The 26,743-nt window shown below is 45.0% G+C and overlaps 1 protein-coding gene across 1 annotated transcript in view; it reads left to right on the top strand.

Annotated features, from left to right (window-relative positions):
• The window catches only part of tk2 (thymidine kinase 2), a 47,422-nt gene extending 24,475 nt beyond the window's left edge, over positions 1–22,947 (top strand). The window contains exons 5-10 of the mRNA XM_072279970.1: positions 2,812–2,901; positions 4,331–4,404; positions 6,309–6,397; positions 9,871–9,950; positions 12,599–12,679; positions 17,301–22,947. Of these exons, the coding sequence (XP_072136071.1) occupies positions 2,812–2,901; positions 4,331–4,404; positions 6,309–6,397; positions 9,871–9,950; positions 12,599–12,679; positions 17,301–17,435 (549 nt within the window). The 3' untranslated portion in view covers positions 17,436–22,947. The remainder of the gene's footprint in view (positions 1–2,811; positions 2,902–4,330; positions 4,405–6,308; positions 6,398–9,870; positions 9,951–12,598; positions 12,680–17,300) is intronic.
• Positions 22,948–26,743: the final 3,796 nt, after the last annotated feature.

Genomic DNA, 26,743 nt, shown 5'->3' with positions numbered 1-26,743 from the left:
CGAGAAAATAATCTTCCCTGCCCAGCGGGCAGAGAAATCCCGGATGTGAGGGATCGGGTATTGGTGAGGGGTCATGGCATCATTGAGGCGGTGGTAAACGCCACATGGATGCTGCCCACCCCCTCCCCTCCTCCCCACCCCCCGGTCTCCACGAGGTGGAGAGGGAAGCCTAGGGGCTGCTGAAATGCCAGACAGTGTCCTGGTACTCCATGGCGTCAAACTCAGCCTTGGCAGCGGCTAGTTTTCCGGGTCGAGGCGCCTGGCATGGGCATGAACGGGCAGGCTGGTGGTGAGGATATGGTGCTCCCGTGTTTAGTGGTGGAGGAGCAGAAGGTCCCAGACCTCAGCGAGGAGGCAGAGGAAGTCGTCGGAGGTGGAAAGGGCACTGGACAGCTGTGAAGTGCCAGTCGTGTTGAGTGTCGTGGAGAGGGAGTAGAAAGTCTCCGTATTGACGGGGGAGGAGAAAGTCTCCGTATTGACGGGGGAGGAGAAAGTCTCCGTATTGACGGGGGAGGAGAAAGTCTCCGTATTGACGGGGGAGTAGAAAGTCTCCGTATTGACGGGGGAGTAGAAAGTCTCCGTATTGACGGGGGAGTAGAAAGTCTCCGTATTGACGGGGGAGTAGACAGTCTCTGTATTGAGGAGGGAGTAGAAAGTCTCTGTAATGACGGGGGAGTAGAAAGTCTCTGTATTGACGGGGGAGTAGAAAGTCTGTATTGATGAGGGGGTAGAAAGTCTCCGTATTGACGAGGGAGTAGAAAGTCTCTGTATTGATGGGGAGTGGAAAGTCTCTGTATTGACGAGGGAGTAGAAAGTCTCTGTATTGATGGGGAGTGGAAAGTCTCTGTATTGACGAGGGAGTAGAAAGTCTCTGTATTGACGGGGGAGTAGAAAGTCTCTGTATTGACGGGGGAGTAGACAGTCTCTGTATTGAGGAGGGAGTAGAAAGTCTCTGTAATGACGGGGGAGTAGAAAGTCTCTGTATTGACGGGGGAGTAGAAAGTCTGTATTGATGAGGGGGTAGAAGGTCTCTGTATTGACCGGGGAGTAGGAAGTCTTTGTATTGACGGGGAGTAGAAAGTCTCCGTATTGACGGGGAGTAGAAAGTCTCCGTATTGACGAGGGAGTAGAAAGTCTCTGTATTGATGGGGAGTGGAAAGTCTCTGTATTGACGAGGGAGTAGAAAGTCTCTGTATTGATGGGGAGTGGAAAGTCTCTGTATTGACGAGGGAGTAGAAAGTCTCTGTATTGATGGGGAGTGGAAAGTCTCTGTATTGACGAGGGAGTAGAACGTCTCTGTATCGATGAGGCGCCGGTTCTGGACGTCAACGAGAAGGCTGGTGCTGGTACAGAGGAATTCAGCTCCCAGCAGGGGTGTAGCCACTGCCGCCAACAGAAAGTTCCAGCGGAACTTTTACCCACCGAAGCACAACGCCATCTCACGCTTACCCAAAATCCGGATGGTGCTGCCGTTCGCAGCCTGGAGAGATGGTCCATGTTCCCCAGTTCATATGTCCAGTTTAGATGTAGGCAGGACACTCAGCTGAGTGCCCGTGTCACAGAGGAGACAGCGCCCAGAAACAGAGTCTGTAACAAACAACAAACTGTCTGATCTGCCGATGCCCATAGCAGCGAACTGGCATTGGTCGTTCCGTTTCCCGACTCCTCGAACCCACAGGGTGGGCTGCACTCCTCAGCTCTTGGCCAGAACCTCGTGTGGTAGAAACACAGGGTGGGAGACCATCGTGGAGCTGCCGTGATTGTCTCGTGTTCAGCTGGTGAAGCCATCCAGCCATATGGTCGCACAGTGACGGAAAATACCTTCTCGGCCTCTCTCACTAGAGCCCAGGGAGGGGTCTGTGAGGGCAGAGCCAGCCGGAGCCGACCGCACCTTGCCTGCGAGTTGTTGCAGGAAACGCTCACTGAAGATAAAACACGGCTGATGTCTGCTAGGAGGGACAACATGTGGTCCATCAACTCCGACGGCTTGGAGTTCTAAACGGGGCAGTGAGAGAGCCGACAGGCGTGCTCAGACTCAGAAAGTTCGGAAGTCTCCAGAAGGAGTTGCTTAAGAGTCTCGTACCTGCCGACTTCCAGGGATACTGTAGAACGCTCATCACCCTGGTCACCGTAGAGCTGGCTAACGCTGCGACGATGTGTTAATGTTTCATGTCGTCTTGCGCGATTCGCCGCATTGCGAACTGGGTCTCTGCCTGAGCAAACCAAATGGCGGCGTGGTCCTGCCAGAATTCAGGGAGCGTGACAGCGACAGTGTTTGCAGTCATGATTGCTAAATGAGTGGAATCACTCCAGAATCATCCGGAGGACCATGTAGGGTGAATTCTGCCTAATGAAATCAAGGAAGTGTATACAGTTACATGTGTTAGCAATTTTCTGTAGTGTGTGGGTCAGGAGCTGACATGCAACAAAAGACATTCAACTATTATAGAGAACAAAGAAGTTATATTTAAAATAAAGTTAGAGGTTAAAGTATGGCTATGGAATAAAATGTGCTTGAATACCAGTCTGTATTGAAAGTGTAGGCAGCTTTATAAACAGTGGTTTAAAGTGTTTACTGTGCAATAGAGAAGTAATAGATAGAGGGGGGTGTGTGGAGGTAGTTTACAAGAATGATCAGATTAACTGCCTTGGGGAAGAAAGTTTTCAGATGGCGTGGTTTGTGGTTTTTGCTTTTGAGCTATCGAGCTCTCCAGAAGGATGTTTATACAAGTGAAATCGGCGATGGAATGAGTCATTTGATGATGCATGGTAAACATAACCCTCAATCTGTTTGCAACTATTCATTGGCAGGGCCTCATGTACGAAGATCCCTCACGCTGGGCGATTACGTTACAGACCTACGTACAACTCACGATGTTACAGCAACACACTCAGCCTCGGGTATGTCCATATAATACACAAAAAATTTTTAAAGTGCTATTTTGACCAACTGATTGTGTGTAGAAGTTAATCAAAGTTGGACTGTGTTTAGAAATGTACTCAGTTCTACTGAGTAAATGGATGGCGATGTTTAAAAAAAATTCAAATTAAAAGATTCTTCAGATGCTGGAAATCTAGAGCAACACAACGCAAAATGCTGGAGGAACTCAGTAAGTCAGGCAGCATCTACGAAGAGGAATAAACAGTCAGTGTTTCAGGACAAAACCCTTCATCAGTACACGTTGATGTTTTGGGCCAAGGTATCCCAATGAAGAGTCTTGGTCCCAAATATCAGCTGTTTATTCCCCTCCTTAAATGCTGCCTGACCTGCTGAGTTCCTCCAGCACTGTGTGCTATTCAAATTAAAATTAACAAGCGTGTTGGCAGAATTGCAGGATCTTGATGAGCAGAGAGGTTTGGAGAGGCTTAGGCATTTTAGAAAAGTGAAGATAGGACATAGAACAGTACAGGTCCTTTGGCCCATGACCTTTTATTTTACTCCACAATCAATTTAACACTTCCCTCGTACCCAGCCTATAACCCTCCATTTTCCTTACATTCATGTGCTTATTTAAATGTTCCTAATGTGGTGCTACCACCACCACCCTGGCAGTGTGTTCCACACACTCACCACTCTGTTTTAAAAAAAAATCCAACGACACTTCCCTCCAGCCACCTTAAATTGTGCCCCTTGTATCAACCATTCCCACCTTGGGGAAAAGTCTCTGGCAGTCCACTCGATCTATGCCTCTTGTTATCGTGTACACCTCTATAAAGTCACCTCTCATTCTCCTTCACTCCAAAGAGAACAGCCCTAGTTCACTCAACCTTTCTTCATGAGAAACACTCTCCAATCCAAATAGCATCCTGGTAAATTTCCTCTGCACCCTCTCTAAAGTTTCCACATCCTTCCTATAATGAGGTGACCAGAACTGAACACAATATTCCAAATGTGGTCTAACTAGGATTTTATCGAGCCGCAACATTACCAAATGACCCTTAAACCCAATCCCCTGACCAATGAAAGTCAACACGCCATACATCATCTTAACTACCCTATCAACATGTACCGCAACTTTGAGGGATCTCTGCTCTCCCTCCTGGAACATGACTCCCATTGCTTCCTTCCCTCCCACCCCAGAACCGGGCTGTCCTCCACATCGCTCTGAGGAATCAGCTGGATATTCCGATCCAGGTCAATGGCAAGAACGTGATGCCAGAGGTGAGGGCTGTGCTGGAGAAGATGAAGATATTCTGCCTCTTGTATTAGCCATTTCCACCTTTGCTTCTTGTATACCTCTGTCAAATCACCTCTCACCCTTCGTCACTCCAGAGAGAAACATTCCGGCTCATGCAACTTTTTGTAATTCTTTGTAATATTTGTCTTTAGACACTGCCGGTTCGAATGATGGAGAGATCCATCTACAGTGCCAAGTACGTCTTTGTGGAGAACCACTACCAGAGGTAAGCAGTTGTGGCCAAGAAGCCTGCTCCCATCGCTCCCTCGTCACCCAGGTTGACACATACTGACACCCCTGTCATTACAACTGGTTGAATTGCCTGCTTTTCTGATCTGCTCTGATCCCAATGAAACAGGATCATGTGCTGGCAGTGAGCTTAGCTTCTCACCGGTGTGGAAATTGTAGGTGTGGTGCTGGTGAGTGTGAGAGAAGAAACAGCGAGCTGGGGACCTGCTGTATCGGTGATTGGTTTTGTTCAAGTAAGGTGGGCATTTCTCCGCTCAGAGAGTGGGACGAGTTGCCAGCAGAAGTGGTGGATGCAGGTTTGATTGCAGCATTTAAGAAAAGTTTGGATAAGTAGTTGGATAGGAGGAGTTTAGCATGGATTAGATGGGCCAAAGGGCCTGTTTCTGTGCTGTGGTGCTCAGCCTTGTTATTTTCACATCCTTGTGCTTGTGAAGCGTAGTATGACCTAGGCTGGGAGGGTTCCATAGTTGTGTAGCATCAGAGTTCAATTCTGGCATCCTCTCCAAGGAGTTTCTACGAGCTCCCCATGGAATGAGTGGGTTTTCTCTGGGTGCTCTGCCATTTGATCACAGCTCACTCATTATTCCCTCTCAATCCTATTCTCCTGCCAACCTCCTATTGGGGGCGGGGGGGTGGGTGCAAGGTAGCATAGCTGTCAGATCCGTGTTCATTTCCCGTCACTGTCTGTGAGCAAGTTTGTAAGCTCTCCTTGCACCCACACGGGTTTCCTCTGGGTGCTCGGGTTTCCTCCCACAGTCTGAAGACATACCGGTTAGTAGGTTAATCAGTCATTGGAAATTGCTGGGCAGTGCGGCACATTGGGCCAGAAAGGCCTGTTGTTCTCTAAACAAACAAACAAATGGATAAATAAATCGAAATTTGCCCAGTAACAAGGTGACACAGTTATTTGTTTGCAGGCATCTGGAGCAATAAACTGCTGGGGGACCTCAGCTGGTCATGCAGAGTTCAAATTAAATTTATTATCAAAGTACATGTATGTCACCATACACAACCCTGGGGTTCATTTTCTTGTGGGCATTCACAGTAAATACTAGAAAGATAATAGAATCAATGAAAGACTGCCGCCAACGGGACGGACAAACAACCAACGTGCAAAAAACAATAACGTGGGCAAATATGATAGAGCAGGAAAAAATAAAAATAGTAAATATAATAAGCACTAAATATCGAGAACATGAGGTGAAGAGTCCTTGAAAATGAGTCCATAGGTTATAGGAACAGTTCAGTGATGGGGTGAGTGAAGTTGAGTGAAGTTATCCCCAATGGTTCAAAATCCCGATGTTTGAGGGATAATAACTGTTCCTGAACCTGGTGGTGTAGGTCCTGAGGCTCCTGTACCTTCTTCCTGATGCAGCGCAAGAAGAGAGCTTGGCTGAGCAAAGCTCTTGTGTCTGAGTTTTGTGTTATCTACTCTTATCTGTGCATCTCATAACTTTGTGAAAGCCAGTTTGGTACCGTATCTAAGGAAAGGTGTGCTGGGCCTGAAGACAGTTCTGTGGAGGTTCACAAGAATGAACTGAAAGGGTTAACGTATGAGGGATGTCTGACATCTGGGCTTATACCAAGTGGAGTTCAGATACCAGAGACTGATCCCATTGAAATCTACCCATTACTGAAAGGCCTGGATAGACTGGTCGTGGTGGGGATGTTTCTATCAGATGGAAAGTCTAGGATTAGAGGGAACAGCCTCGGAATAATGGAACATTTGAGATGCAGGTTTGATTCCAGTTTATTGATTGTGTGTACATCATTTGCGTTAACAACCAACACATACGAGGGTGTGCTGGGAGCAGCCTGCAAGTGCCGTCACACTTCCAGCACCAACATATCCTGAATCGGAGTTATCTTCACTCTCCTCAGCTCCATAATGCCCGCGGTGGATTACGCAGTGCTGTCTGAGTGGTTTGATTGGATCGTGGGGAACACCAACATTCCAGTCGATCTCATCGGTAAGAGTGACCGATGAGGGGGGTGGGGAGGGCTCGACGGTAACTGGAGAATGGTTTAATGATTGTGTAAAATTGGTAAACGCCAGGAAATGGCAAGAAAAACTGAAAGTTTCAGGGCTACGGGCTTATAGCACCTGTCCCACACAAGTGCAGGAGGTACAATGTGTGTCCTTTCCCCTTTGACCTTCCTGCCATCAGGGTCATAGATGAAGTTCGAAGTAAATTTACTATCAAAGTCTGTACAAGTTACCATATACTACTATGTGATTACTGAGTGACTAACTGAGATGCAGTACACAACCTCTGATTTAACCCTAACCTAATCACGGGGCCAGGATTAGGCCATTCAGCCCATCGAGTCTGCTCTGCCTGATCCCAGATCCCACTCAACCCCATACACCTGCCTTTTCACCATATCCTTTGATGTCCTGACTGATCAGGAGACGATCAACTTCTGCCTTAAATATACCCACAGACTTGGCCTCCTCCGCAGTCTGTGGCAGAGCATTCCACAAATTTACTGCACTCTGGCTAAAGAAAAAATTCCTCCTTAGCCTTGTTCGAAAAGGTCTCCCCTTATTTTGTCCCTCAATAGGACTATTTACAATGACCAATTAACCTATCGACTGTTACAACTTTGGACTGTGGGAGGAAACTGGAGCACCCAGAGGAAACCCATACAGTCACGGGGAGAACGTACAAACTCCTTATGGACAGTGGCGAGAATTGAACTCTGGCTGCGGGTACTGTAAGGCGTTGTGCTAACCACCAAGTTACCGTGCCGACCCCTTCTTGAAAATAAAGAAATACAATAGAAGCAATAAATAAAACTCCACATAAACAGACAACAACTGACAAACCACCAGCGAAGTCTTCCGGTGCAGTGCACTGCGTTCCATGCAGTGGCTGAACCAATCACCGACTGGGAGAGTGCTTTCCTGAGGTCACCGTGTGTCCCTGCTCTTCATCAGTTTAATTCTCCATCCTGCCCTGTGTCTAACCTCCTGACTGGCCATCATGATGTACGGCTGAGGAAAGGCCCCTTAGCTTCCTTCTGGGCAAGGCACAGCCTTCCAGACACAATTCCCCCAGGTATCTCTCTATCTATCTATCTATCTATCTATCTATCTATCTCTCTCTCTCTCTCTCTCTCTCTCTTCATCCACCTCTGATAATGGCTCTGATGTAGACGTCTGTGACTTTGTTCCAACTCCAAGTGCCTCATATCATAGACCTCTTATCCTCTTCTTTACCCCTCTCCTTCCTCCTTCTCCCTCACACCTACCTCTCCATCTGCCCTCTTCTCCTCCGCTCCCCCTCTTGCCTGCCCCGGCTCCCCCCCCCCCCCCCCCGCCCTCTCCATTTAATCATCGAAATGGAGTGGAACAACAGCTTGCAGCCTTCTCGGCACGAGGTTCCTGCACGCTGCCTCGGCCTCCCAGAATCCCCTCGGAGACCACAGAAGCACCCAAATGATCACCAAACTGATCACAGGCTCCAGCTGTTCCAGAATGACATTCAAGACCAGAATGAAAACAAACGCTGAAGATATAAAAGAAATGAAGTGTATGGTTTCATGATCTGTCCGGAAGATGTCGACCAAAGGAGTTTTGTACACAAGTGCCATCTTGATCATGATAGCAGTCCCTCCCAACACAATTTTGTAATTAAATGAAATACAGAGCACTTTAGAACACTACTACAGTAATATTTCACTCCTGGCTGTTTCTGGCATCTCCAAACCTGACTGCTTGAAACCCCAGTGAGCAAAGCAGTCCTGCTTATTTGTTGCCAACATTTAGTGACAGAAGCCACTGCTTTTTGAACACAACAGACGTAATTTTAAAAAACTGTTTGCTCGAAGCACGACGTAGTGTCTCACGGCCACGCAGGTGTACGTGTTAGAAACTGATCGGCAACAATGTTCTGCCCCAATTAACCAGCACAGTGTCCCAAATAAACAAATGGAATCCAGGCTGTTTTCTCAATTAGTTTTTGTTCTTTAAGAGTTCTCCCAAATAAGCAGTTTCCCCAATTAACTGGAATCCGCTATATATGCATGTTACACCAAGCCTTCCCTGCTGTCCAAATGCAGACTGTATATCTTGCCCTTTATATCCAAGACCACCTCTAATCCAGAAAGTTATACAGTTAAATCAGCTTCTGAATCAAACCATGCTGCACTGTTGCTGTTCCTGGTGATAGGGTTGGGAGGTGTTTTTGGAGTCCCCCGGGTGAGTAACAGTGCATTTGTAGATGGTGTACACTGTGTGGTGGTCTCAGCTCAATACATCATAAACACACTATCCCCCCGCCACCATCGAGAGTATCTACAGGAGTCACTGTCTCAGTTAGGAGCCGTCTGTTATCCCCACCATACGGGCTACACCATCTTCTCACAGCTACCACTCAGTAGGCGTCCCACGGCACCCAGTTCATCAGCAGCTACTTGGTTTCACCATTTGGTTCAGCCAATAGTTACCGACAGAGAAATTGATCTGGTGTACGCTGATGCATCCTTTTGATTGTAGATGAACAAGATCAGTGCAGATAATGGACTGCCCTCATACAATGGTTTTGATGATTGCATCCTCCAAATCTTCATTTTCATTGTAACATTCAGGGTGATTGTTGATACCTTCAAATTCTTCATACAACCCTCATCAGTGCAGTTTAGCAACAGGGTAATCACTTTGTACTAAAATGGACTTTATTCCTTTTCTTTTATCAGTGCTCTTCCTTGTTTTAAAAAATGCATATAGTTCATGTTTACGCCCATACAAAGTGGTCATTACTTCCTGTTACACCGCTGGTGTTTAGGGCTGCAATGAAGGTCCTCCATCTCTGGCAGTGTTCACGGCTTCCTTCTTCATGTCAGTGGCTTCCTCTTCATTTTCAGTACTGTCAGTCATGCAGGTCCTGGGTGGAGACTCAGGAAGACTGTCACACTCAGATGGAGAAGGATTCTACTGTTTTACCAGTTTCCGTAATAACTGTTTTACCAGTCAGGGTTGTTGGTCCTCAGGTGAAACCCTGAATCTGTCCTCTGTCCTTTGACCTGTTTGGCATGGGTGTCCCTCCCGAGAACCAAAGTATAAAGCCCTGACTCCAGCCAGCGTAGCTCTCCGCGTCCAGCAAACCACGACAATGTTGTGGTCCTCTTGGAGGGCAAAGTGGTCATAGTGTTGCTAATCTCCAGTGATGAGGGTTCTACCAGTTAACTGGAGATCAGAATGGTTGTAGGGAAGTAGCTGTTCCTGAACCGAGTGGTGTGGACCTCCTGTCTGATGGTAGCTGTGAGAAGATGGTGTGGTGAGGATAGTGACACTGCCTTCCTGAGACAGCGGCACCTGTAGATACTGCTGATGGTGGGGGAGTGATCCACTGGGCAGAGGATGGGACGTGTGGGGATTATCGAAAGGCAGGGGGTTCCTTTGTGATGAGAGCCTAATACGTATTGCTATTCCTCTCAGTGTATCTGCAGACCACGCCCGAGACCTGCCACCAGAGACTGAAAGCCAGGTGTCGGAGCGAGGAGAAGATCATTCCTTTGGTGAGAAGAATTGTAAATGGGGATTGAATGGGGCTGGGGAGGGAGGACAAAGATGAAGATTAAAAGAGATTAGCTTCATTTGTCAGATGTATATTGAAACACACTGTGAAATATGTCATTTGCATCAAATCAAATCAGCGAGAATTGTGCTGGGTAGCTTGCAAGTTTGACCACACTTCCAGTGCCAACATAACATTCCCACAACGTACTAACTCTAACCTGTCCGTCTTTGGAATGCGGGAGGAAACCGGAGACCCGGACGAAACCCATGCAGTCGTGGGGAGAACGTACGAAGTCCTTGCTGAGAGCAGTGGAACTGAACCCAGTGTTACAGCTGGCATACTGTCAAGCACTGTGCTAACCCCTATGGTGGGGTGGGGTGGGCAGACGAGGAAAGACACTGGGGAGCATTGAACAGCTGAAATCCTGGAGCGAAGGAGTGAGATATCAATCATACAATCTTTCTCTTCCTAGCATCTGTACTTCCAGACCAAAGACTGGAAAACTGCAGACAGGTGACAGTGGCTAGCGGAACTCTTTACAGCGCCAGAGACCCAGGTTCAAATCCCGCTGCTGTCTCTATGGAGTTTGAACGTTCTTCCCGTGATCGCGTGGGTTGCCTGTGAGTGCTGTGGTTTTCCCCCACATTCCAAAGATGTAGGGTTTAGGGTTAGTAAGCGGTGGACCTGCTAAGTTGGTGTTGGAAATATGGTGACACTTGCAAGCTGACCCTCCCCAGCACATTTTCAGACTCTGTTGGTCGTTGGTGCAAGTGACGCATTACACTCTGTGTTTCAGGAAAAGCTGCAGAGATGAACACAGCTAATGTAGATTGAATAGAGACATTCTAGAAACAACATATTAAGGCATCTGTTAGTCTTGCAAGACCATGGATCTGCGCCTGGAAAGTCTTCACTCTCCAGGGTGCAGGCCTGGGCAAGGTTGTATGGAAGACCAGCAGATGCCTATGCTGCAAGTCTCCCCTCTCCATGACACCAATGTTGTCCAAGGGAAGGGCATTAGGACCCATACAGCTTGGCACCAGTGTTGTCGCAGAGCAATGTGTGATCAAGGATACAACATATTGCCTCGGCTGGGGCTCGAACTTACGACCTTCAGGTCGCTAGTCCAATGCCTTAACCACTTGGCCGAGTGCCCACACTACAACATAGAACTAGTATGATCATGGACAATACAGCACAGATACAGGTCCTTTGGCCCAACCAGCCCTTGATCGTCCCAGTGTCCTGCGTTGGGCCGGTATCCCTCTGGGACAGTACCACAGCAAAAACTCATCACATCCCAAACTGTTAAACATCTTAAAATATTTTAAAGATTAGCTTTATTTGTCACGGGTACATCAAAACATGGAGTGAAATTCATCGTCTGCTTCAATGACCAACTCAGTCTGAAGATTGTGCTGGGACAGCAGCCTATAACTGCCATGATACTTGCAGCATCAACGTTGCATGGCCACAACTCGCTAACCTTAATCTGTATGTGTTTAGGATGTGAGAGGAAACGCACAGGTCACGGGGAGAGTGACAAACTCATTACAGACACACTGGAATTGAACATGGATCGCTGGTGCTGTAGCTTGTTACACTAACTGCGAAGCTACGCGGGGTTGAAGGGGGTATCATTGGAAAGGGAGTGGGAATTTGTCTTATTTGCCAACGCTCCCGCTAGTATTTTTTTTACAGCTACGCAGACTAACCATTGCTCTGAGCAGGAAATTTTTACATGGCCTGGAAACTGCGCGACGCTTCAAATGTTTTTGTTTGTAATATACATACTAAGAATTGGCGGTGGTGTCTGAAAAGAGGATGCTGTCTAAGTTGCATGCCATCTTGGACAATGTCTCCCATCCACTACATAATGTACTGGTTGGGCACAGGAGTACATTCAGCCAGAGACTCATTCCACCGAGATGCAACACAGAGCATCATAGGAAGTCATTCCTGCCTGTGGCCATCAAACTTTACAACTCCTCCCCTGGAGGGTCAGACACCCTGAGCCAATAGGCTGGTCCTGGACTTATCTCCTGGCATAATTTACATATTACTATTTAATTATTTATGGTTTTATTACTATTTAATTATTTATGGTGCAACTGTAACGAAAAACAATTTCCCCCGGGATCAATAAAATATGTCTATGACTATGAATTATCAGAATGAAAATTGAAAAATTGCATTCTTTTGATTTTATTAATTGAAGTGTCTGATGTACTACAGTAAAACAAAGAAAATCTTTCACGTTTCATAAAGTTTTAAACTTGGACGGCGTCAGTGTTCAAATGGCTAGCGGTTTATTAATAGTTCATTCTGTGTTTGTTGTTACAATTTGTAACAGTTGTAACTTGAAACACTGACAATATAAATATGTTGAAGCTCTAAAATATTTCAAAGTAAAGATTTGTGGTACTTTTATTATTTGGGAAGTTTATGGATTGTATTCAATAACACAATTACAGGGTATTCCACAAAATTATATTAATGTTATAAAAGAAAATTCCAATTGCGCGGCAACAAAGGCTACATGCGTGGGAGCATTTCAGTTACTTTGTGGCTGGGCACCCATACAGTTTAGAGGAAAGGTGTTCACTGCATAAGTTTCATTCACCATGCCTGTGTTCCATATATCAGGACTATCTGAGAAGACTCCATCAGCTTTATGAAGACTGGCTGGTCAAACAGACTTCATTCAAAGTCCCTGCGCCCGTGTTGGTAAGTGACCCTAAAGCAAATCTCACTGGCACTGTGTAATGACGGCACGGTGAAGCCAGCCTGTCACACCAGTTGTATGGGTGATGATGGGTGTTGGCTATAGGAGCCTGGAGCTGGGAAAATTTGAGATATTATGATGTCTTTTAACCTTTAATATCGAAAGGCCTGGATGGAGTTGATGTGGAGGATGTTTCCAAAGTTCAAAGTGTTTATTTGTCAAGACCATAAGATAAAGGAGCAGATTTAGGCCATTTGGCGCATCAAGTCTACTTCACCATTTCATCATGGCTGATCAAAACAGAAATAAATCAAAGGTAGTGTACAACAAAGATGATAGAAAGCACAGGCAGGAGACGAGGCATAATCACAGCCAGTGGGATGAGTTACAGGGCAATAGAGGTGTGGTGCAGTTAAAACAGAAAGCAACAAATACTGGACTGAAAGTGTTGTATTTGAATGCAGACAGCATAAGAAATAAAATGGACGATCTTGAAATTCAGCTACAGATGGGCAAGTATGATGTTGTGGCCATCTCTGAAACTTGGCTAAAGGGTGGATTGGGAGCTGAACGTCCAAGGATGTACGGTGTATCGGAAAGATAGGTTAGTAGGCGGAGGGGGTGATGTGGCCCTGTGTATAAGAAATAATATTCAATCATTAGAAAGGGATGACATAGGATCAGAAGGTGTAGAGTCTCTATGGGTTGAGTTAAGAAATAGCAAGGGTAAAAGGACCCTAATGGCAGTTGTATACAGGCCTCCAAACAGCAGCCAGGATGTGGATTACAAATTACAACAGGAGATAGAAAAGGCGTGTCAGAAGGGCAATGTCATGATAATCGTTGGGCATTTTAACATAAAAGTGGATTGGGAAAACCAGGCTAATACTGGACCTTGAGAGAGAATTTGTAGAATGCCTAAGGAATGACTTTTTAGAACAGCTTGTTGTTGAGCCCACCTGGGGATCAGCTGTGCTGGATTGGGTGTTGTGCAATGATCTGGAGGTGATAAGAGACCTTAAGGTTAAGGAACCCTTAGGGAACAGTGATCACAATATGATCGAATTCACTTTGAAATTTGAGAAGGAGAAACTAAATTCCAATATGTTGGTATTTCAGTGGAATAAAGGAAATTACAATGGCATGAGAGGGGAACTGGCCAAGGTTGACTGGAAAGGGACACTAGCAGGAAGGACAACAGAGCAGCAAAGGCTGGAGTTTCTGTGAAAAATGTGGGAAGTACAAGACAGATATATTCTAAATAAGAAGAAATTTTCGAATGGAAGGACAGTACTGTGGCTGATAAGTGAAGTCAGAGCCAAAGTAAAAGCAAAAGAGAGGGCATATAATGAAGCCAGAGCTAGTGGGAAGATAGAGGGTTGGGAAGCTTTTAAAATCTTGCAGAAGGAAACTGAGAAGGTCATTAGGAAGGAAAAGAAGGATTATGAAAGGAAGCTGGCAACTAATATCAAAGAAGTAACTAAAAGCTTTTTTACGTCTATAAAGGGTAAAAATGAGTTGAGGGTAGATATAGGACCAATAGAAAATGATGCTGGGGATATTATAATGAGAGATGCAGAGATGGCAGAGGAATTGAATGCACATTTTGCATCAGTTTTCACAGTGGAAGATGTCTGCAGTATACTGGACATTCAAGAGTGTCAGGGAAGTGAAGTATTTGCAGTGAAAATTATGACTGAGAAGGTGCTCAGGAAGCTTAATGGTCTGAGGGTGGATAAATCTCCTGAATCTGATGGAATGTACCTTTGGGTTCTGAAGGAAGTAACTGGAGAGATTGCAGAGGCATTGACAATGATCTTCCAAGAGTCAATAGATTCTGTCATTGCACAGGATGACTGGAAAGATGCAAATGTTTCCCTGCTATTTAAGAAGGGTGGGAGGCAGCAGAAAGGAAACTATAGACCTGTTAGCCTGACATCAGTGGTTGGGAAGTTGTTGGAATCAATAGTTAGGGATGAGATTATGGTGTACCTGGAGGCACATGACAAGATAGGCCAAAGCCAGCATGGTTTCCTGAAAGGAAAATCCTGCCTGACTAACCTACTGCAATTTTTTGAGGAAACTACAAGCAGGGTAGACAAAGGAGATGCAGTGGATGTCGTGTACTTGGATTTTCAGAAGGCCTTTGACAAGGTGCCACACATGAGGCTGCTTAGCAAGATAAGAGCCCTTGGAATTACAAGGAAGTTACTAGCATGGGTGAAGCATTGGCTGATCGGCAGAAAACAGAGAGTGGGAATAAAGGGATCCTATTCTGGCTGGCTGCCATTACCAGTGAAGTTACACAGTGGTCGGTGTTGGGACCGCTGCTTTTTACGATTATATCAATAATTTGGACTGTGGATTAATGGTTTTGTGGCTAAATTTGCCAGTGATACAAAGAAAGGCGGAGGAGCAGGTAGTGTCGAGGAAACAAAAAGCCTACAGAGAGAGTCAGATCATTTAGGGGAATGGGCAAAGAAGTAGCAAGTGAAATACAATGTTGGATAGTGTATGGTCATGCTCTTTGGTGGAAGAAATAAACAGGGAGACTATTATTTAGATGGAGAGAGAATTCAAAATGCAGAGATACAAAGGGACTTGGGAGTCCTTGTACACAACAGGAATTCTGCAGATGCTGGAAATTCAAGCAACGCACATCAAAGTTGCTGGTGAACGCAACAGGCCAGGCAGCATCTCTAGGAAGAGGTACAGTCGACGTTTCAGGCCGAGACCCTTCGTCAGGATGTCCTGACCAAGGGTCTCGGCCTGAAACATCGACTGTACTTCTTCCTAGAGATGCTGCCTGGCGTGCTGTGTTCACCAGCAACTTTGATGTGTGTTGCTGAGAGTCTTGTGCAGGATACCTTAAAGGTTAACCTCCAAGTTGACTCGGTGGTGAGGAAGGTGAATGCAATGTTGACATGCATTGCTAGAGATATAGAATATAAGAGCAGGGATGTGATGTTGAAGCTCTATAAGGTACTTGTGAGACCATACTTGAGGTATTGTGTGCAGTTTTGGGCTCCTTAATTTAGAAAGGATATACCGACATTGGAGAGGGTTCAGAGTAGATTCAGGAGAATGAGGAATGTCTGGCAGCTCTTGGGCTGTATTCCCTGGAGTTCAGGAGAATGAGGGGGGGATCTCATAGAAACATTCCAAATGTTAAAAGGCCTGAACAGATTAGATATGGCAAAGTTATTGCCCATGGCAGGGGAGCCTGGGACAAGAGGGCACGACTTCAGCATTGAAGGATGTCCATTTAGAACTGAGATGTGGAGAAATTACTTTAGTCAGAGGGTGGCAAATCTGTGGAATTTGTTGCCACGAGCAGCTGTGGAGGTCAAATCATTGGGTACATTTAATGCAGAGATAGATAGGTTCTGATTAGCCAGGGCATCAAAGGGTATGGGGTGAAGGCAGGGGAGTGGGGATGACTGGAAGAATTGGATCAGCCATGATTGGTGGAACAGACTCGATGGACTGAATGGCCCACTTCTGATCCTATATGTTATGGTCTTATGATCTATTTTCTCTTTCAGCCCCAATCTCCTGCCTCCTCCCTGTCTCCCTTCATGCCCTGACAAATCAAGAATCTATCAGCCTCTGCCTTAAGTATATCCAATGACTTGTCTTCCGCAGCCACCTGTAGCAAAGAATTCCACAGATTCACTGGTCTCTGGCTAAAGAATTTCCTCCACATCTCTATTCTAAAAGGATGCCCCCTATTCTGAGGCTGTCTTGTCTTAAACTCCCTCACCTTGGGGAACATCCTCTCCACATCCACTCTGCTGAGGCTTTTCAAAGTGTGTATGTGTCTCCATACTCTGCCTTGAGGTTCGTTTTCTTGCAGGCGTTTACAGGAAAACAAAGAAACACAATAGAATTTATGAAAAACTATAAATAACAAAGACTGAGAAACAGATATGCAAAAGAAGACAAATCCTGTCAATAATTTTTTTAAAAAGTGAATACCAGGTTGCAGAGACCCTGAAAGTGAGCCTGTAGGTTGTGGAATCAGTTCAGAGTTGAGGTGAGTGAAGTTATCCACGCTGGTTCAGGAGCCTAATGATTGTAAGGTAAACATCAGTGGGAGAGTTTAGGACCAGAGGGGACAGCTTCAGAATAAATGGACATCCCTTTAGAACAGAAGTGAGGAATTTTAGCCAGAGGATGGTGAATTTGTGGAATTCATTGTCACAGACGTTTGGGTGTATTTAAGGAAGGGATTGCTGGGTCCTGATGAAGAGTCTCGGCCTGAAACCTTAACTGTTCATTCCTCTCATAGATGCTGCCTGACCTGCTGGGTTCGCCCAGCATTTAGTATGGGTTGCTCTGGATTTGCAGAATCCCTTGTGTTTATTGCTAGCTTCTTGATGTGTAAAGAGAGTGAAGGGTTACAGGCTGAAGTCAGGACCATAGAGTTGAAAAAAAATCCAGCCACAATTGAGAAAGTGCAGGGCAGACTCGATGGGCCAGTTGGCTTAATTCTGCTAAGGGGGTTAAGGGTTATGGAGGGTGAGTGAGGTTGGGAGAAGAAAAATCAGCCCTGACCTAATGGCAGAGCAGACTCACTGGTCCCAGTTCTACATGTCTTACTGTTTTAGTACTCTGTTCTAGGTGATCCCTGCAGACCAGGACCTCGAGGAGATGCTGGAACAGTACAAGGCACACAGGGAGCAGATTCTTCATCCCAATTCCACCATCCTCCAGAAACGGAACTTAAGAAAAGAGCTGAAGCCAGCGACACAATAGTGTGCATTCTGTGATGGAAGGCAGACAGCCTGGGTGGATATTTGGATTTCAAACTGGAAAAACTGATTGCTGTCAATAACTCAGAACCGTTGGAGGTACCGCGTTGAACTTGACAGTGGATCATGCTGCGTTCTCTGATTTGTTATTGTTCATGTCAAGTGTGACCCACCCCACCCCCTTCCCCTTCTCTCATCCTGTCAGTGGGTCCTTCTTTTCAAGCTGCAATCCGCAAGTTGACAAACCACTCGGTTTTGGGAAGACAAGAGACAGCAGATGCTGGAATACACATCAGGGAAGTCTGGAGATCAGTCAACAGTTCCTCTTCCCTCTACAGACGCTGCTCGATCTGCTGAGTTCTTCCAGCAGATTGTTTGTTGCAGTCACTTTTGAAGCTTGCAATTATGGGTCGTTGTCGTTAGGTCGTATCTGGAATTTCCAGTTGGCGGACGATTTTCCTCCATGCCGCTCTGTCCCAACACGTGTCCACAACATCCCTTGTCTTGTCCAGCTTGGTCCAATCCTTGATGTCATCCAGCCACATTGTTCTTTGCCTTTCTCTTCCTTTCTTTCCCTCTACCTTTCCATATAGCAAGTCCGACAAGATGTTATCTTTCCGTGTAACGTGTCCACAATAAGCAACTTTTAACTTCATAATCTTCTCCAGCAATATCCGTGGTCTATCAACTTCGGACAAAACCCTTTCATCTGAAACTTTCTCTACCCAGCTGATCTTCAACATTTGTCAATCGCACCACATTTCAAAAGTATTAATTCGTTTCATGTCATCCTTCTTCAGGGTCTGTGTTTCTGATCCATGCCTCAGTACTGACCACACGTAACACTCGACGAAGCAGATTCTACTTTGACTGTCTACCTTCCTTTTGCCTAGTAGATCTTTTAGCTTCATGAACTGGGTCTTAGCCATACCTATTCTCCTTCTGATCTCAACTCACATCTCCCGTCATCTGTCAGACAGCCGCCAAGATACTCAAACTTTGCACCTGTTCAATGTCTTGTCCATTCACTTGTAACGATACCATCATGAATGAGTCTTTAGTGTTTGTTTTGCTTACCACCATCGATTTTGTTTTCTTCGGGTTGATTTTAAGTCCGTAGTCAAGGCTTTTCTCATTCACTTTATTCAGCATAATTTGCAGTTCGCATTGGCTGTCAGCTAACAACGCGGTGTTGTCCACACACCTGATATTATCCACCTTCCGGCCTCTGATTGGAATACCTGTCTCCTGATGGTCACATTCCCGAAAAATCCATTCTCCGTAGAGGTTGAACAAATCCGGCGATCCAGCACAGCCTTGCCTTACGCCTTGTTTAATACATGCCCAAGGTGATAGCTCATTTTCTACCCTGACTGCCGCTTTCTGTTTCCTTATTATCTGCACATTCTCCCATCCCAGATCGTACTTGTTCAACACCTCTATTACTTCCTTGTGTCTTACTTTATCAAAAGCCTTTTCATAGTCAATAAAGCATAAGTAGATGGTTTTTTGTGCCTCAATGCATCTCTCCATGATGTTTCTCATCGCAAATATTCCTTCCTCTTGTTCCTGAGCCTTTACGAAAACCAAACTGCATTTCTCCAATTTCATTGCTGATTGTACCTCTCATTCTGCCGAACACTACTTTCAACAGTAGCTTGATGAAGTGAGACATTATGCTTATCGTCCTGTGTTCGTTACATTTTATCATCCTTGGCTTTTTTGGTAAGGTGATAAATACCGATTTGAGAAAGTCCTCCGGAAGATTTCCTGTCATATAACTGTTGATAAATATCGCTAAAAGGTTCATTTTTCCCTTCGGACCAAGTGATTTAAGAATTTTGGTGGAAATCTTATCTTCACCGGCTGCCTTTCTGACTTTTTGACCCCAAATCGCAATTTCCATCTCTGACATCAATATTTTAGGTTGATTAGTCATTTGATTTAATTCTGGTAAATCCTCAATCCTGCTATCTTCAAATAATTCTGAGATGTACTCAACCCACCTGTCCATGATCCCTTCTTTTTCATGGCATGGATTACCACTACCGTCTTCGACACACACAGCTGATGGCATGGTCCTCTTTAATTTCGTCATATCCTTTACCTTTTGGTGAAGGCCCCTATAACCATAACTTCGTTCATACTGCTCAATTTCTTCGCACTGTTCATTCATCCAATTCTCTTTCGCTTCCTTACATTTTCTTTGAATCAAGCGGTGTAGGACTTTGTATTGTTCATTATCCCGCTGTTTTACCTTCTTTCTTCAGTTAACTTTCTCAACTCATCGGTGAACCAAGGGTTATGTCTTCTGCTCTTTTTCCAAAAACCCAAAGTCTTTTCCGCAACTTCTGTCGCTGTTGTTTTAAACTCTTCCCATATGCTCTCCACTGCCATGTGGCTACACTCGTCATCTAAGACTGAAAATCTATTCTCCGTTTCGACCAAATATTCCATCTTTTTTGCTTCATCCGTAATGAGTAAATCAAGAAGAAGAAAACCCTTGGGACGCTGTCATGACTGCGCTTTTTTAGCAGGCTTTCTTGTTTTTACGAGGCTGAGTTGCTAGCTCGACGCTTAACCCAGCACAGATAGAAAGTGTGCAAGGGAGTCGGCTGGATTCGAATCGGGAGCCTTCGCTCTGAAGTCCGGCGCTGATGGGACTACGCCACCAGCCGGCGAGTAAATCAAAGTCTATCTTATGTGGTGGTTTGGCCTTTCTCATCTTCTTCAAATGCACACTCATGTCCAATACCACAGGGTTGGGATCTGTATAACAGTCGGCACCAGGGTAAGTTTTCACCTGCTTCCCTCCATTCCTGAATCAATTGGGTACTAAAATATAGTCAATTTGGTTTTTTACTGACCCATCAGGACTGGTCCATGTGTACAGTCTCTGTTTTGGCCGACTGTACCAGGTGTTCGCAATCATTAGTTTGTTAGTTTTTTCAAATTCGACCAGTCTTTCTCCACAGTCATTTCTTTCCCCAAGTCCGAAGGGTCCTACAGTCAAAACTTCTCTTGTGTGGCCAACTTTGGCATTAAAATCCCCAAGAATCACAGTTACTTCATTGTTTTTAGTCTTCTTCATTAGCCTTTCAACTTCTCCGCAGACCATATCGACTTCGTCATCGTCATAGTCCGTGGTTGGCATATAGACCTGTATGACGTTAATGTCAAATGGTTTAGCTGAGATTTTAATCATCATCACTCTTTCGTTAATGGATTCACTGCCTTTGATAGTTCTTGCTGTTTCCTTGTCTACCAAAATTCCAACTCCGTGCTTACGTTCACTTCCTCCTGAATAGATCAGTTGGTATCCGTCATCCCTTTTGAGCTATCCCCCCCATCCATCTTGTTTCACATAGTCTGAGTATGTTCATCTTCAGTCTTTTCATTTCCATAACCATATTTTCTAGTTTACCTCGTATAAGAAGAGATCTAATATTCCACGTAGCTATCCTGACATGAGGTTTTCACTTGATGACGACCCTGGTAGCCTCATTCCTACTGTTGCCGGACGCGACTCCATTACTGTTATTCATGGCTCCGTTAACGTCGTTGTTTTGATCCTTTATTGAGACTGACATATTGGGAGATCATGGACTTGGCAGGTTACAGCAGGGGTTTGCCTTTACCTTCTGCTGGGTGAGTTTAACGAGATCACCACCTCTCTTCTTGGTAGATCATCTGCTTGCAAAGCAACCATTGTCTTCCAAGGTCGTAGCTCTTCTGCCGTCCTCACCAGTCTCCTGCTGGGTCCGCTGCTGGCCATCGCTCGTAACCCCGAGCAAGGGACCCTTACCAGGTGCTACCAGCTGGGTCAGCTGGATCTGGGGCGAATCGCAAGGGAAGAGTCGACCGCACCCTTAGGCCAACTTAAGGCCCTGCTACGCGGGTTTACTTGACACAAATACAAAAAATTAAAATGACATCAAATTATGACGACCAAATGAAACGTCAGGAATTTTTATAGAGGAAGCAAAAATGAATTTAGTTTCTGGTGAAACACTGTTGTGCTCTAGACCTGTGTCTCTTTCTGTTTACTACAAGGTGGTGATCTCACTACTGTTCCAGTATTGTGTCAGAGTCTGACCCAGGATAAATGAGACCAGATTTCTTATCCTAATCCCCCCTGCCTGCTCTTAATCCCTCCACCTTCATGAGCCTGCCTAAAAGCCCCTATAAACCACCATCATGTCTACTTCCACCACCGCTGCTGATCGTCTGTTCCACCGCTCTCAGAGAAAAACAAAAAATCTTCCACACTGCCTCTTTAAGCTTCACCGCTCACCCTTAAATCCAAACGGCCCAGCATTCTAACCTAAGTAAAAGACTGTAGGAACATGTATAACCTTTACTTTAACTTCTCAACCTCACTGTTGAAGTTGAGGCTACACTACCATCTCTCCCTACTCTCTCCCTTGCGACAGTCTGAGCCAAAGGATGAAGCCAATCCATTGGTCGGGGTCATTCGTGGCTGTTGTGTACTAGCTGTCTACGTGATACGCAAGCCAGAGCTGTACCATTTAGAGAGCGAGCTGTTGCCCATGTAGCCAGCTCCCCTCTCTCCACGTAGCTGATGAATCCAAAGGAACGGCAGAGACCGATACAGTTTGGCGGCAGCACTATCACAGGAGTTGCCAGCCAGCGTTGAACTCAATGTAAGACTGCCTCAGGGACTCCAGCTCCAGATTTTGTCTCAGGGGTTACTCCTAAACCTTTCCGTATGCGTGGGTGTAGCCGCAAGTCAGTGGAGGTTTAAAATGAGAGTTGTTCTCCTAGATGAGCTGCCAACCATGGCTGATAAAACCCATCTGCCCGAAACAACTGTTTTTAAGGTACCAGTAATGCACCTTGGTCCCTGCTCCAGTAGAAACGGTTCTGCCAGATTTAGTAGCTAAGCCACATGTGAAGGTCAGGAACTAGGCTTGTTTGTTAGAGACAATTTGAGACGTGCATCATTGGGAGTATTTAATGGGTAGTGGGAGTTCTCTCCACCATCTTCCCTGCTATGATGGCCGTGAAGGTTGATGGAATAGTATACTTTTAATTTATTACATTGTTGTAATTTAAGTTCCATTCCATGTGAGGAGTAATCTGTTACATTTAAAGTGGCAAAATGCTTACAGTGAGCATTCCTCACTCTCGGTTCTGACAGTCTTTTCTGTTGTTTGTCAAATTTGTCCCATTTATCTGTACTGTTGTTGATAGGCTATTTTGTAAACAAAATAGTGCTTGAAACATCAGGAATTTATAATTCTTTCTCTGTAATTTAAAATATTGGCACAATATTGAAACAGCCACTGAGCATTCCCAAAGACTTTGGGGATGAATTCAGGTGGTCTGGCGTCCTGGTGAGTGCCATAATTTTGAGGGATTGTCAAAATCTTCACAGGTCAGTGAAAGAAAGTTTGTCAACTTTACTCTGTCTCTTTTTCTTGTATTTTGTAAAAATAAATAAGCTTCATTTGTCACATCCACATCAAGACATCACAACATTGAGTGAAATGTGTTTGTGTCAATCCAAATCAGCAAAGATTGTTTTGAGCAGTGCACAAGTGTCTCCATAAGACTGTAAGACATAGGAACAGAATTAGGCCATTCAGCCCATTGAGTTTGCTCTGCCATTCTGTCATGGCTGATCCCGGATCCCACTCAACTCCACTCACCTCCCTTCTCACCACACTTTTTGATCAGGAAACGATCAACTTCCTTAAATATACCCATGGACTTGGTCTCTATCACAGTCTGCAGTAGAGTCTTCCAAGGGTTCACGACTCTGGCTAAAAATAAAGATCCACCTTACTTCTGTTCTAAAAAGGTCACCCCCCCCCCCCCCCAATTTTGAGGCTGTGCCCTCCAGTTCTGGAAACCCCCACCAGAGGAAACGTCCTCTCCACATCCACCTTATCTAATCCTTTCAGCATTTGGTAGGTTTTAATGAGATCCCCCCACGTTCTTCTGAATTCCAGTGAGTACAGGCCCAAAGCTGCCAAACTCTCCTCATATGTTAACCCCTTCATTCCTGGAATCATCCTTGTGAACCTCCTCTTTGCACTGACAACACATCCTTTCCACGTTGCTGGACCAACATAACATACCCAGTACTTACTAACCTTAATCTGTATGTCTTTGGAATGTGTGAGCACTCAGAGGAAACCCATGTGGTCGTGGGAAGAATGCAGACTCCTTGCAGACAGTGGTGGGAATTGAACCCTGCTTGGTGAGTGGGAGCACTGTAAAACGGTACACAAGCCATTGGGCTACTGTGCTACCTCTTGGCTTGTTCCATCCCCTTAAATGATAAACATTGCCAAGGATGCCAGCGGTCTTGTTGATCCTGATGATTAAACCTAAGGTTCATTCAGAAGTCAGGAAAGGGGCACAAAACTTGTTGCTTTGCAGTTGTTTGATTAAGCTTTGATTAAACAAGGAAATTGAAACAGGGAGTCAAGTCCGTGGGTATATTGCAGGGAAAGCTAAGATCAAGAAGTTAAGACTAAAATGGAGCTGGTTTGTGGTTAGCTATTTTATACCCATAGATAAGGAAAAATTCCATTCAAATTTGTAGATAAGAGTTAATCAATTAGCCATTATTCAAATAATACAGAATAAAAAGTCTTTCAGAGATTTCCAGAATTATATCAATATAATCCCTAGGGTTTTATTAAACTTTCATATACATATAATTTCCTAGTGGTGGTAATATCAGTAATTGTATAAAATACAGGTAGACAATTACTGGCGTGCCTCAGCAGCGTAGTGGTAAGTGTGACCTTTACAGCTCAGGGTGTGCCGCAGTTCAGAGTTCAATTCTGGTGCTGTTCTGTAGGGAGTCCCTGTACGTCCTCCCCTTGGAACGTGTGGGTTTTCTCTGGGTTCTCTGATTTCCTTCCATTGTAAATTGTCCCGTGATTAGGATAGGATTGAAATTGGAGTCATCGGAGATTGCTGGGCTGTGTAGCTCGAGGACGGAAGGGCCCATTCCACACTGTATCTCTCAGTAAAATAAAATATTTAGGTCGGTAAGAAGCTATCAATTAAACAGTCTAATCTAAGAATTAAACAGGCAGACAACAGTATCTACACAACCCTTTTGAGTTAGTAACAATGGCCAGCCTGGAGTGTATATCCTCGTGAAACTTCATTCCCTCACTTCAAATATATACCTTCTGGTATGCAGCATTTCTGTCCCAAGAAAAAAGCCTCTTGCTCTCTGATGATCACGTAGCCAATGGCTTACTTCCACTGGATCACATCCCAGCCAGAGGATTACTTGTGACCAGCTAATTTATTTAATTCTTGATTCATAATAAATCCAACAATAGATCTGAGCATGTTGTATAAATCCCTATTTTTAGTAAGGTACTTTACACTTTAAGGTATCCAATTTACTAGGTTAACCTGCTTATTAATGCAATTATCTAATTATCTGGCAGCAGCTCAATGTATAAAAGCATGCAGCCATGGTCAAGAGGTTCAGCTGTTGATCAGACCAAACATCAGAATGGGGAAGAAATGTGATCTAAGTGACGGAATGATTGTTGGTGCTGGATGGAGTGATTTGAGTATCTCTAAAACTGCCGATCTCCTAGGATTTTCACGCACAATGGTCTCTGGATTTTACAGAAAATGGTGTGGAAAACTAAACGAAAAAAAACCTCATGCAATGAGCAGTAATTTTGTGGGTGAAAACACTTTGTTAATGAGAGAGGTCAGAGGAGAATGGCCAGACTGGCTGACAGGAAGGTGACAGTAAATCAAATAACCACTGATTATAACAGTGATGTGCAGAAGAGCATCTCTGAATGTGAAACACATTGCACTTTGATGTAGATGGGCTAATCACCAGAAGACCACAGGAGGTATCTAATAAAAGTGACCACTGAATTAACTTAAGTGTTCAGTGAGCTTGTGTTTTCCCTCTCAATGTGCAAGGCCTTTACTTCACTGAGCAGGAGGCAGTGATTGATTCTGGGCTTGTAGTGTAAGGTGGCAGTTGTGCTGGAGAGGGGTACAGCAAAACATGGTTAGTGTCAATACTACTTGTTGGGGAGGGGAGAAGATGTCCACCCAAGAACATGGAACAGTACAGCTGCTTTGGCCTACGATGTTGTGCCAAACTTTTAACCTTCTCTAAGATCAATAACACTTTCGTCCCGCATTGCCCTCTATTTCTCTCTCTTCCATATGGATTCTTTTAACTCTCCCTAATATATCTGCCTTTATACAATCCTGGCAGTGTATTCCACACACCCAGCACTCTTTTTAAAAACTTACCTCTTTGACATCCCCTCTACTTTCCTCCAATCATCTTGAAATTGTATTAGCTATTTCCACCCTGGGAAAAAGGTTCTGGCAGTCCACTCTATCTTTGCCTCTTGTACACCTCTATCAAGTCACTTCTCACGCTCCTTCACTCCAAAGGGAAAAGTCCTAGTTTGCTCAACCTGTCCTCATTTGACAAGCTCCCTAATCCAGGCAGCATCCATCTCATCTGCCTGCTTTTTAAAGTTTCCATGTTCTTCCTATAATGAGGCACCCCAAACAGAACAGAGTATTTTAAGTGTGGTCTAACCAGAGTTTTATACAGAAGCAACATTACCTCAGCTCTTGAACTCAATCTCCCAACTAATGAAGGCCAGAACCCTGTACACTTCCTTGTGCTGCATCTTTGAGGGATCTGTGGATGTTGACCCCAAGTTCCCTTTGTTCCTCCACACTGCCAAGAATCCTGTTATTAACCCCATATTCTGCCTTCCAAAGGGAATCACTTCACATTTTCCAGATTGAGCTCCATCTGTCACTTCTGAACCCAGCTCTGCATCCTATCAAAGTGCAGTCAGATTCAATCCAGATGACAGCACCGCTTCCTGCAAACAGATTGGCCACATTCTGCAGTGCAAACTACCACTGGTAATGGAGTTAGCTGAATTTGGGAGAGCTGCCTCACTGCAGAGAAGCAAGGGATCCTGTCAGTTTCTGGGGATTCTTGTACTCTTTCCCCTCTTCCCAGTTCTGAAATTCTGGCTTCCTCCCCCTTCCTTTCCAGCCCAGTTGGAGGGTCTTAGCCTGAAACATCAACTGTTTTTTCCCCTCCATAGATGCTGACTGACTTGCAGAGTTCCTCCAGCATTTTGTATGTGTTACTCGGGATTTCCAGTGTCCCTTGTGTTTGAGTCACTGAGTTTCTCTCCTTTGGTAACATATGTACTGTCAAGGACTCCTTGACCCCAGGCTACTTCTCCAGAGGAACCTGCAGAGCTGGGAAACTCAGATTTCAGGTATTTATGAATGCTCAAGTAATAA

The sequence above is a fragment of the Mobula birostris genome, chromosome 15 (genome assembly GCF_030028105.1).
Source record: "Mobula birostris isolate sMobBir1 chromosome 15, sMobBir1.hap1, whole genome shotgun sequence".
Lineage (NCBI taxonomy): Eukaryota > Metazoa > Chordata > Chondrichthyes > Myliobatiformes > Myliobatidae > Mobula > Mobula birostris.
The sequence above is the reverse complement of the archived record's forward strand: the minus strand, read 5'-3'. Positions and strand labels throughout refer to the sequence as shown.